This window comes from Mustelus asterias, chromosome 24 (assembly GCF_964213995.1).
Source record: "Mustelus asterias chromosome 24, sMusAst1.hap1.1, whole genome shotgun sequence".
NCBI lineage: Eukaryota > Metazoa > Chordata > Chondrichthyes > Carcharhiniformes > Triakidae > Mustelus > Mustelus asterias.
Genome location: NC_135824.1, coordinates 11,516,945 through 11,529,903, shown reverse-complemented (window position 1 = coordinate 11,529,903; position 12,959 = coordinate 11,516,945). Strand labels below are relative to the sequence as shown.

The window sequence follows — 12,959 nt, the reverse complement described above, 5'->3', positions numbered from 1 at the left end:
ATATTGAATGGCAGTGCAGGCTTGAAGGGCAGAATGACCAGTTCCTTCTCCTATTTTCTTGGTGTCTATGGTTACTTAGCCTGAGATCAGGTATTACAGTGGTCATGATCTATTGTGTCTCTGGCCACATTTCTTTGTTCAACGTGTAATATTCTTCTCATTTGCTTGCAGACTGGATCGGGATATTTCCTCTGCTGAATATTGAAGTCAAACAATATGAGCTGTTCCAGTTGTAAGATAATCCGCCAGTCACAGAAGAATTCCCACTGTGTTTGATCCCATCAAACAATATCGTATTACATACCCGGCAATATAGCATTGAGGATGAATGCCAGCATTGAAGATGTTACCAATCCTTTCTTGGGACAGACCCTCTTCTGTGACTATAATAGAACGTGTGAGGACACCTCCTTGGGACATACTTGCAACAAAAGCTGTGCCCGCCACTTTCAGCTACCAGTCTTCTCCAGCGCAGCTAAAGTCCGAGTAGGGATTACCATCCTTATTTTCACTATTTCGGCCGTCTGCAACCTCGCGGTTCTCTGGATGACCACCCAGAATCGCAAGAGGAAATCTCACGTCAGAATTTTGATCTTAAACCTGGCGGCCGCAGACCTCCTGGTCACTTTCATTGTGATGCCTCTGGATGCTACCTGGAATATCACGGTGCAGTGGCAGGCCGGCGACCTTGCCTGTCGACTGCTCATGTTCCTGAAGCTGATGGCGATGTATTCCTGCGCCTTCGTCACCGTGGTGATTAGCATAGACCGTCAGTCTGCTATTCTAAATCCTCTGGGCATCAGCGAAGCCAAGAAGAAGAATAAGATCATGTTGACTGTGGCTTGGTTATTGAGCATCATCCTGTCCATTCCACAGGTAAGAGTGACTTGGTAAGTGCGGGTGCATGTCACATTGCTGCTCGAGCTTTGTTCTGAGGTCCTCCCTTTGGACTGATTGAGTAGCTGCATTCAATGACCAGAGGCTTTGAGTCAGACACTGCAAAGAGCATTGTGTGACAGTTTAATGCTCTATTTTGCAGTGGAATTTGTCAACTTCCCATTCAGAGAAGAACAAAATTGGCAAACGCCCGATGTTCAAATCAAAATGATATTCCAAAACTGTTGAAAAAACTGACTGTTTCTAAAGTCAGAGTCATACACTGCAGAAAAGGCCCTTCAGCCCATCGAGTCTGCATCCACAATATCTACCGCTAAAGGCATGCTAATCCCATTTTCCTGCACTTGTCCCATATCCTTGAATGTTACAATATTTCAGTGCTCACCCAAATATTTTTTTTAAGGTTTAAGGCTTCCGGCCTCCACCACCTTCCCAGGCAGTGCATTTCAGATTCCCACCACCCTCTGAGTGAAAAATGTTTTCTTAAATCCCCTCTGGACCTCCTGCCCCTAACCCTGAAACTATGCCCCCTCGTGGTTGACCAAGGGAACAGCTGATCACCCTGTCCATCCATACCCCCCTTAATCTGAAACACCTCAATCGTGTCACCTCTTAGCCTTCTCTGCTCTAAAGAAATCAATCCAAACCGATCTAGTCTCTCCTTATAGCCCAAATACTTCATCTCAGGCAATATCCTGGTGAACCTCCTCTGTATGTCCTCTTGCGCAAGCACATCCTTCCTATAATGAAATGACCAGAACTGCACACAGTCCTCCAGCTGTGGCCTAACCAATGGCAACTCCAACATTACCTCCTTGTTGTTATACTCTATACCACGACTGATGAAAGCAAGTGTCCCATATGCCTTCTTACCTATTCTATTCACGTGATCTGCCGACTTCAGGGATCTGTGAATAATTACCGCAACATCCCTCTGTTCCTCTGAGCTTCCCAGTGTCCTACTATTCGTTAAATACTCCCTCATCTTGTTTCATCGTCCAAAGTGCATCATCTCGCACTTTGGGTGAAATATCATCTGTCACTGTTCTGTCCATCTAACCAACCCATCTATATCCTCCTGTAACCTACAAACATCATCTTAACTATTAACTACCCTACCAATCTTGGTGTCATCTGCAAACTTGCTTATCATTCCCCCCACATTTTCATCTATATCATTTTTATACATATATATATATAACAAACAATACTGATCCTTGTGGTACACTGCTGGCCGCTGGCACCCAGTCACTCAAACAGTCTTCTACCACTATCCTTTGTGTGCTATTACTAACCCAGTTTCTGATCCATCTCGTCAAGTTTCCCTGAAATCCACGTGCTTCAACCTTCTCAATCAGTCTCCCATGTGGGACCTTGTCAAAATACATCAACTGAACTTCCCTCGTCCACACACTTGGTTGCATTTCGGAAAATTCTAACAAATTTATTAGGCATATTCTCCTTCTGACAAAGCTATGCTGATTATCCCTAAGCACTGCTGCCCTACAGCACGAGGGATCCGGGTTCAGTTTGTGGCTTGGATCACTGTGCGGAGTCTGTACGTTCTCCCCGTGTCTGCGTGGGTTTTCTCCTGGGTTTTCCGGTTTCCTCCCACAGTCCGAAAGGACGTGCTGGTTAGGTGCATCGGCCATGCTAAATTCTCCCTCAGTGTACCCAAACAGGCGCCGGAGTGTGGCGACTAGGGGATTTTCACAGTCACTTCATTGCAGTGTTAATGTAAGCCTACTTGTGACACTAATAGAAACCATAGAAACCCTACAGTGCAGAAGGAGGCCATTCGGCCCATCGAGTCTGCACCGACCACAATCCCACCCAGGCCCTACCCCCACATATTTACCCGCTAATCCCTCTAACCTACGCAACTTAGGATTCTAAGGGGCAATTTTTAACCTGGCCAATCAACCTAACCCGCACATCTTTGGACTGTGGGAGGAAACCGGAGCACCCGGAGGAAACCCACGCAGACACGAGGAGAATGTGCAAACTCCACACAGACAGTGACCCAAGCCGGGAATTGAACCCAGGACCCTGGAGCTGTGAAGCAGCAGCAGATGATAAATAAACTAAACTTAATTAACCCATGCCTTTCCAAGGGGATATTAATCCTCTCCTTCAGGATTTTCTCCTACAGTTTCCCTACCACTGATGTGAGACTCACCGGTCTGTAATCTCCTGGTTCATCTCTACCACCTTTTTTTTGAAAAGTACCACTTAACTTAGCATTTGTAGAGACCTCCCAAATGACTGTCTGTCCAGCAGCCACCCTCACGGTTCCCCAGGAATCTCTTGACCAGTTCTTAGAACTGTCAGTCGTGATGGTCCTTCACATACTTAAAAAAGATTTGACAGTAAAATTTCCCATTGGGAACACTGTACGACTCGGCCCATGTGATAGATGGAGTTAGGGATTTGTATCCATCATTGTGCTTTTCCATCGGGCAACATCCTGTACATTCAGCTCGAGACTGAGAATCTCGCATCCAAAATTTGTTCGATATTAACCGTCCCGGGCTTAAGACAGATTAGGACAAGAAAAGTTTTTTCTTATAAGAGGCGTTGTCTTTATGAACAGAGGTGTTTGATTTAAAAGTAAATGGGGATGAGGGAGAAGGCTATAGGGCCAATATCTGCCTTTTCAAATGCCGATGTTGTCCACAGTAGGATCTGAACTTTGTTTTAAACACTTCTTTTCTTTTCAATTTTCCGCAGCTTAAAGTGAGAGATTTTAGTGCTGGAGAACTTGGGTATTCTGTGACAACAGGGATAATAAGCTCAGGGATAAGCACTCCCTGCTCTGATCAAGCACACGTTAAAAGCAACGTAAAGCCGCTCTACACTCATCAGAAAGCACTCCTAGGCTGGCGGCATCAGTAATTAGCGGCAGAATGGAGCTCCTTCTATGGTGTATCCTGGGATGATTTGATTTGATGTATTATTGTCACATGTATTAACATACAAAGAAAAGTATTGTTTCTTGTGCACTATACAAAGCATACCGTACGTAGGGAAGGAAAGGAGAGGGTGCAGAATGTAGTGTTACAGTCATAGCTAAGGTGTAGAGAAAGATCAACTTAGTGCAAGGTAAGTCCATTCAAAAGTCTGACAGCAGCCGGGAAGAAGCTGTTCTTGAGTCGGTTGGTACGTGACCTCAGACTTTTTCATATTTTTCCCGACGGAAGAAGGTGGAAGAGAGAATGTCCAGGGTGCATGGGGTCCTTAATGGGATGAGAGAGTCGTCCTATCAAAATAGTCTGGGTTTATATTCCTTGAAATTTGGAAGAGTGAGGGGATGACCTTTTTCCAACACTGAGGATTCTGAGGGGGCTTGATAGAGTAGATGGTGAGATGTTTTTACTGGTGGCAGGGTCTCAAGCATGGTGACATAGCTACAAGATATAGGGCCGGTTATTTAAAAAAGGGGTGGTGAATCTCTGGAATTCTCTGCCCCAAAGGGTAGTGGAGGCTGGATCATTGGAAGTATTCAAAGTGGAGATGGGTAAATATTTGATATATTGGGGAAATGGCACAGAAAAGGAGTTGTGGCCAGCAGAGATCAGCCATGATCGTATTGAATGATGGGGCAGGTTTGAAGGGCCTGGTGGCCTACTCCTGCTTCTGTTTCTTGTGTTCTTGTGTGTACCTGAAACCCACTAATGCACTCATGTGATATAGTTCAATGTCCTCTCTCAGGAGATGAAAGAGCTGAAACTATTCAAGTGTAGTTCATGCAGTCACATCAAAGAGAATTTCACTTAATCAGCTTCGGCTAAATTTGGACCTACGGACATAGGGAATAGGAGCAGGAGGAGGCCATTTGGCCCCTCGAGCCTGCTCCGCCATTCAATAAGATCATGGCTGATCAGTTTGTGTTGAGTTCCACGTTCCCCATCTTCCCCAGACAACCTTTGATTCTCTTGCCCAATAAGAATAAAAGACTTGTGTTATAAGAGCAAGAGAAACAGGAGCCAGCACTTTCTTCTCCTATCCCCCTAGTCTTTCATGTCCTCAAAATGAGTTACACTCTGACCCTTTGTATCATGCAGTCTGTGAAGTATTGCCATTAATTTTTTAGATGAAGTTGCTTCCTTAAATGAACCATACAGAACTGGAAGTACCCATAGTTCAGATATTCAAAGGGTTATTTTTATAGTTTGCAAAGAATCATAGAAAATGCAGCATAGAAGAAATACTGAGCAAGGTTCCACAGCTTAGAGATCCTGGGGTCGGTTGAGGTCGTGTAGGATGAGGTGCTTGAGCGACCCTGATTTTACTGGCATGCCCGCCCCGATTCCGGGGTGGGCGAGGTTCACAGAACAGCATTCTCTGTTGGCGTCGAGCGCGATATTACGAGACACGGGCTGGCGTGCCGGTAAAATTCCGGCAGGTGAGAAGCCTGTTGTATTTTTGGATCAAGAAGAGAATGTATGTCGGAACTTTTTTGATTTGGTTTGATTTATTATTGTCACATGTGTTAGTATACAGTGAAAAGTATTGTTTCCTGCATGCTATACGAACATAGAACAGTACAGCACAGAACAGGCCCTTCGGCCCACGATGTTGTGCCGAGCTTTATCTGAAACCAAGATCAAGCTATCCCACTCCCTATCATCCTGGTGTGCTCCATGTGCCTATCCAATAACCGCTTAAATGTTCCTAAAGTGTCTGACTCCACTATCACTGCAGGCAGTCCATTCCACACCCCAACCACTCTCTGCGTAAAGAACCTACCTCTGATATCCTTCCTGTATCTCCCACCACGAACCCTATAGTTATGCCCCCTTGTAATAGCTCCATCCACCCGAGGAAATAATCTTTGAACGTTCACTCTATCTATCCCCTTCATCATTTTATAAACCTCTATTAAGTCTCCCCTCAGCCTCCTCCGCTCCAGAGAGAACAGCCCTAGCTCCCTCAACCTTTCCTCATAAGACCTACCCTCCAAACCAGGCAGCATCCTGGTAAATCTCCTCTGCACTCTTTCCAGCGCTTCCACATCCTTCTTATAGTGAGGTGACCAGAACTGCACACAATATTCCAAATGTGGTCTCACCAAGGTCCTGTACAGTTGCAGCATAACCCCACGGCTCTTAAACTCCAACCCCCTGTTAATAAAAGCTAACACACTATAGGCCTTCTTCACAGCTCTATCCACTTGAGTGGCAACCTTTAGAGATCTGTGGATATGAACCCCAAGATCTCTCTGTTCCTCCACAGTCTTCAGAACCCTACCTTTGACCCTGTAATCCACATTTAAATTAGTCCTACCAAAATGAATCACCTCACATTTATCAGGGTTAAACTCCATTTGCCATTTTTCAGCCCAGCTTTGCATCCTATCTATGTCTCTTTGCAGCCTACAACAGCTTACAACAGCCCTCCACCTCATCCACTACTCCACCAATCTTGGTGTCATCAGCAAATTTACTGATCCACCCACAAGGCATACCGTTCATAGAGAATGAAATGAGAGAGTGCAGAATGCAATGTTACAGTCAAGAGTAGACAGAACTACAAAATGAAGAGAGAGAGGGAGTTGAGAAAGGGACCACTTACCAGATTCTGTTCTTTAGTCCCTTCATTCTGTCCAGGAGCAGCTAGAGTTGTTGGGAACAGGCCTTTCCAGATAAAGGAGCAGCATATAAACTAGGCTTGAGCTATCCAGTGAACAAGAAGCTTTACTAGAATAAGAAAAGCTCCCGAAAACTCCAATTTAATCAACAAAAGAGGCTTAACGAAATCAATGGAAATTTACTTTCAGATGTTCGGGTCAAACACCGGATTATGTTTTAAAAGCAGCGTCGAGATTGTTCTGTGACTCAGTATTGCTGCAGTTCATGATAAAACAGTTATCCCTACCTCCTATACATGATTGTTACGTCTCTAACCCTTTCCAGGTTTAATGAAAGGTTGTCAATATGAAACTTTAATTGTGTTTCTGTCTCCACAGGCACTGCCCAACCAGTTGAGCATTTGCAGCATTCTATTTTTATTTAAGGTTACAGGATGGCTTTAATGTTGCCAGCAGCGTAGTTTTTTCGCTTCAGTCTAATGTACAGCAGTTTAATTCCAGTAGTGTTGCTCACAATGTACTCATTTCCAACAAGGATTCTCAAATGAGTCAAAAAAAATGAAGAGACTCTCACAATCCTTGTGCCTTCTTCACAGTTAAGAAAGCATTTGTATAAATTTATTTTGCACATTTATATAGAACATGTCACAACATACCAAGTAAGAAGTTTAACAACACCAGGTTAAAGTCCAACAGGTTTATTTGGTAGCAAAAGCCAAAAGCTTTTGCTACCAAATAAACCTGTTGGACTTTAACCTGGTGTTGTTAAACTTCTTACTGTGTTTACCCCAGTCCAACGCCGGCATCTCCACATCATGACAACATACCAAAGCATTTCAGTGACAGTGAAGTAGATGTGAAGTGTAGGTTCTAATGTGGGGAAACACAGCAGCTGATTTGTAAATCACAATCTCCCACAAATAGCATTCGGATAAATGACCAGATTATCTACAGTGGGTATGTTGCTTAAGGAATAATTTTTTTTTTCATTCATTTGTGGGACATGGACGTCGCTGGCTGGCTAACACTTATCATCCATCCCTAGTTGCCCTTGAGAAGGGGTGGTGAACCATCTGTTGACAAAGACACCTGAGAACTCCCCCTTCTCTTCTTCGATGAGCAATGTGGGATCTCTTGCACTCACCTAAGATGGTAGGGTTTAATAGCTAAATGGCACAGTGGTTAGCACAGTGCCAGGGACCTGGGTTCAATTCCAGCCTCGGGTGATTGTCCGTGTGGAGTTTGTACATTCTCCCGATGTCTGCATGGGTTTCCTCCGGATGCTCCGGTTTCCTCCCACACTCCAAAGATGTGCAGGTAAGGTGGATTGGCCATGCTAAACAGCCCTTCAGTGTCCAAGGATGTATAGATTAGATGGATTGGCCATTCTAAATTGCTCCTTAGTGTCTAAAGATGTATAGATTTAGTGGATTGGCCATGCTAAATTGCTCCTTAGTGTCTAAAGATGTATAGATTAGGTGGATTGGCCATGCTAAATTGTTCTTAGTGTCTAAAGATGAGAAAGTAAGGTGGATTAGTAGGGTGAATATGTGAGGGACGGGGATAGGGCAAGGGTGAGCATGGGTAATATGCTCTATTGGAGAGTCGGTGTAGACTTGATGGGCCGAATGGCCTCCCTGTGCATTGTAGCGGTTCTATGAAAGACTGCACCTCTCAGTCAATACTGCCCTGAAGTGCTCTAGATTCTGTGCTCAAGCCTCTGCATTGTGACTTGAACCCACAATCTTCTGTCTCAAAGGCAAGAATGTCACTACTGAGCCAGGTGAATGACACTCTTTGGCTGGTATTGGGACAGCAGTGCTGCTGCTCTCTCCTCCATGGTTCAGCTGAGGGGTTGGATTACTCAGTATAAAATTGAGTTTATATGCCATTCAGACCAGAAAGGTCTCCAGTTCAATCCTTGGCCTGTGGTGATGTCCGCAGGGTTGGTATTGAGAGAAAAGCAATTGATTTCAGCACCGCAGGTGACAGAGGATGGAATGAGTTAATGTCACCTGTCTTTACTATTTGGAAATTGCAGCCTTTGTTTTTTTTCAGCTCACTCACTGCGACACTGAACTGAACATTGATGCAGCCACAAATTACATTGATAGATTTCAATTACAGAATACTAGTTGATTTTTGTGGAGCTGGGGGCAGCATGGTGGCACAGTGGTTAGCACCGCTGCCTCACAGCGCAAGGGACCCAAGTTCGATTCCCGGCTTGGGTCACTGTCTGTGCAGAGTTTGCATGTCCTCCCCGTGTCTGTGTGGGATTCCTCCGGGTGCTCCGGTTTCCTCCACAGTCTGAAAGACGTGCTGGTTGGGTGCATTGGGCATGCTAAATTCTCCCTCAGTGTACCCGAACAGGTGCCGGAGTGTGGCGACTAGGGGATTTTCACAATAACTTCATTGCAGTGTTAATGTAAGCCTACTTGTGGCACTAATAAATAAGCTTTAAACTCATGATTTATAAGGAACAATAAGTCATGTGCACATTTGCAACCTCTGTATCCCATTTAACCTTGTGCTTCTGGCGCCGCCCAGTGTAAAAATCATCCCTTTCCTCCTCCGTAACATCAATAGCTTATATCTCCACCTCTGTCCATCTGCTGCTGGAAACCTTCCAGTTTGCATTGGGGTCCGCTAGAACATTGCAAAAGACCAAGGACAGACGTGTGGACAGGAGAACAGGGTGGTGTGTTGAAATGGCAAGCGACAGGAAGGTCTGGGTCCTGCTTGCGGACATCTGTTGTTTGACATCTTGTTTGACATCCATTTTCCCCCATGTATAGCGTTAGGCTATAAGTGCTTTATAAATACATGTTATTCTCATTTGATAAAGAACAACAAACCGTTTGTATATTGCAGCAGCTACAGTGCATGTTGTAAGTTAGCACTGCTGCCTCACAGTGCCAGGGACCTGGGTTTGATTCCTGACATTGGATCACCGTCTGTGCGGAGTTTGCACGTTCTTCCCGTGTCTGCGTGGATTTCCTCCGGGTGCTCCGGTTTCCTCCCACAGTCCGAAAGACATGCTGGTTAGGTGCATTGGCCATGCTAAATTCTCCTTCAGTGTACCTGAACAGGCGTCGGAGTGTGGCAACTAGGAGATTTTCACAGTAATTTCATTGCAGTGATAATGTAAGCCTACTCGTGACACTTAGGGCGGCACAGTAGCACAGTGGTTAGCACTGCTGCTTCACAGCTCCAGGGACCTGGGTTCGATTCCCGGCTTGGGTCACTGTCTGTGTGGAGTTTGCACATTCTCCTCGTGTCTGCGTGGGTTTCCCCCGGGTGCTCCGGTTTCCTCCCACAGTCCAAAGATGTGCGGGTTAAGTTGATTGGCCATGCTAAAAATTGCTCCTTAGAGTCCTGAGATGTGTAGGTTAGAGGAATTGGCGGGTAAATGTGTGGGGATGTGGGAGTGGGGCCTGGGTGGGATTGTGGTCGGTGCAGACTCGATGGGCCGAGTGGTCTCCTTCTGCACTGTAGGATTTCTATGATTCTATGATAACTAATCAATAAACTTTAAACTTAAAAAATCAAGCAAATCTTATCTCAAACTGAAGTATTAGAATAGTTTGACCCAGTGGTTGTATGTAGTTTTTTTTGTGTCCGATGAATTTTACCCTGGGCCTATTATTTGATGTGGTGATGCCGGCGTTGGACTGGGGAAACTTGATATCTGTGTCGATATGCGCGATCTTCTTGGAGATCCTCTCTACTTGCAGCCGGCAGTTTGCTGTGTCGATGGTAGTCATGAATGATTATTTGACCCAGTTACTTGAAGAGACTGGAGAAACTTATTTTATCTAATTTAAAGTTTAGTTATTAAGTGACAATGTCACATGTGCTGCAGAGAACTGTTTTCACCGGACTTCAGTTTTGATTTGTCACAATCCTTCTGACCAGAAATTTATTTTTGTAACAGATTCAGTGACAGCTTTAGACAGCTGACAACATGTACAAAGATGCATGCATTACAAGTCATGCGATGCAGAAAGCAGCAATCCATAACACATTAATTTTCACTGAGACGGTTGAGGTACTTGGGAGCACTATGGAACACTGCATTTGCAACTTCACTTTCTCTGTCCTAGATTGTCCTGTTTCACACTGTGAGTATTACGGAGCCTCAGAACTTCACGCAATGTTCCACAATGGGGAGCTTCCAAGCACACTGGCAGGAGACCTCCTACAATATGTTCACTTTTGTTTTCTTGTTCCTCGTGCCACTGGTGATCATGATATTCTGCTATACCCGAATCCTGATGGAGATATCAAAGAGGATGAACAAGGAAAATTGTAAGTTGAATATTTAGATATTTACTGTAATGAAATTAAGGTTCATCCCATAGTCGCCTACTGTAACTCATTCTTTAACCTGTGCAATTGTATAAATTTTTAAAATTCATTCGTGGGACATGGCGTTGCTGGTTGGCCAGCATTTATTGCCCATCCCTAGTTGCCCGAGGGCAGTTGAGAGTCAACCACATTGCTGTGACTCTGGAGTCACATGTAGGCCAGACAGGTAAGGACGACCGATTTCCTTCCCTAAATAACATTAGTGAACCAGATGGGTTTTAACGACAATCGCAATGGTTTCATGGTCATCAGTAGATTCTTAATTCCAGATTTTTAAAATTGAATTCAAATTCCACCATCTGCCGTGGCGGGATTCGAACCCAGGTCCCTAGAACATTAACTGCGTTTCTGGATTGATAGGTCAGCAACAATACCACGAGGCCATCGCCTCCCCAGATCCCATGATCTCTCCCAGTCTCCACAATTTTTAGACTTTTTGACTTGACCAACAACTTGCTGATTTATTTCAGCTTCTTTCTAATATGTTTGATCTGAAAGGTGACCTGTATTAAGGGGCTTCCTCCGCAGAGAAAATTATTTCTGAAACTTTGATATATTTCCAATGACGGTGTTATTGTTTCTCTTCTTGCATCTAGTGGTGCACATGACAGACTGTCATCTGTTCCCAAAGTGAGTTTTACCCGGAACACATTGCTAGCCTGTCATCAGGGGCTTATAGCTTAAGGGGCGCCACTCCACATCAAGTATGGCTGACCAAGACTCTTACCATCTGCTGTTGGCGTGTTGAAAGGATTTTTAAGGTTGACACACTTTGGCCAACCTTTCCTTGGCCATCAGGGGGTGGGACTGAGACCCAGGGCTTTTGACTCAGAGATAGGGACATTACCCACTGTGCCACAAGACCTCCCCCGATGAAGGTGGTGCAGAATCATATTATTTTGTTTTGTGTCCTCTTCCAGTGTCATCAAAAGAAGTGCATTTAAGGCGATCAATAAATAATATTCCAAAGGCACGCATGAGAACTTTAAAAATGAGCATTATCATTGTAACCTCCTTCATAGTTTGCTGGACTCCATATTACCTCCTGGGACTTTGGTACTGGTTCTCACCAGAAATGCTTTCTGAAGGAAAGGTCTCGCAAACATTGAGCCACATCCTCTTCATTTTTGGCCTCCTCAACACAGTGTTGGACCCCATCACCTATGGACTTTTTACCATCCATTTCAGAAGAGGCTTACAACGCTGCTGCCATTCTGCTAAAATGGCTTCCAACTCCGATCTCAATTCCACACTGACCGGCTCATTCAGATGTTCGGCATCGTCCTTTCGCCTCAAGAGGTCCACTGCGCTTGCTCAAGAAGGTCTAAGATCAGTCAGGGAGAATGAGCCTCAGAGCAGAGGCAATTACTGCAGCAATGGTTATCTTGATGTATACAGGGATGATGCCAAGAAAGATGCCAACCCAACTGCAGAAGTCTGATGACAATCACCATGCAATATTGCAATGTACAACAGGACAGCTGCATTAATGGCTTCGGCGGAATGTGCATACTTCAACTTTTCCAGTTCTCCTCATGGTTTTCCCATTAAATTTCCAATTCTTGACCTTGCAATTTTTTTCCAAAAGCAAGTTGTTTCTCTATCTGCAAAAACAAGCGACAACGGTATTTCTCCTTTTCCTTGATATCAAGTGGTGTTACGTGTATTTATATGGAATCATTGTCAGAAGTACTTCAAAGTATTTCAACTCTTCAAGATATCAGGTAACATGAAGCCCTGAAATTCCAAATGTTTGCATTGGCAGAAGGCTACTTTCAGCTTTTCTGAATGAGGAAGGATAATATTTGTCAGAACCTCATGATCAGAGAGGAATATCTGACAGCGGCGTGTTTGAGAATGGATAAACCTCAGGACCCAAGCCAACCAGCGGCGTCTACAGAATTAGATTTGCTGACCCATTGGTAGCAGGACACCAGCCTCTGCAGCAAACACTGACTCTTCTGACATGTTTAATGGATTAGATTGATTGTTGAAGTTGGCAAGAGTACAAAGAAATGGATCGAGAGGGCAAGAAAGGCACCTTTATTTGGTGTGACCGGAATGACAAGTGGAGGTGTATTTGTGCTGAATATTCTGTTCCTTC

General features: G+C 44.5%; 1 protein-coding gene across 1 annotated transcript; it reads left to right on the top strand.

Moving 5' to 3' along the window:
* The first annotated feature begins 324 nt into the window (after positions 1–324).
* LOC144511487 (gonadotropin-releasing hormone II receptor-like) lies at positions 325–12,296 on the top strand. Its single transcript, XM_078241877.1, has 3 exons — positions 325–876; positions 10,591–10,795; positions 11,776–12,296. Exons 1-3 carry the CDS (start codon positions 325–327, stop codon positions 12,294–12,296), a joined length of 1,278 nt encoding a protein of 425 aa, XP_078098003.1.
* Positions 12,297–12,959: the final 663 nt, after the last annotated feature.

Bases quoted from the DNA above. Each gene is read 5' to 3' on its own strand.
- LOC144511487 (XM_078241877.1), top strand. From the start codon at position 325: ATGAATGCCAGCATTGAAGATGTTACCAATCCTTTCTTGGGACAGACC. The intron at 877-10,590 runs GTAAGAGTGACT...TCTCTGTCCTAG, and splicing joins TCATCCTGTCCATTCCACAG to ATTGTCCTGTTTCACACTGT. The intron at 10,796-11,775 runs GTAAGTTGAATA...GTCCTCTTCCAG, and splicing joins GAGGATGAACAAGGAAAATT to TGTCATCAAAAGAAGTGCAT.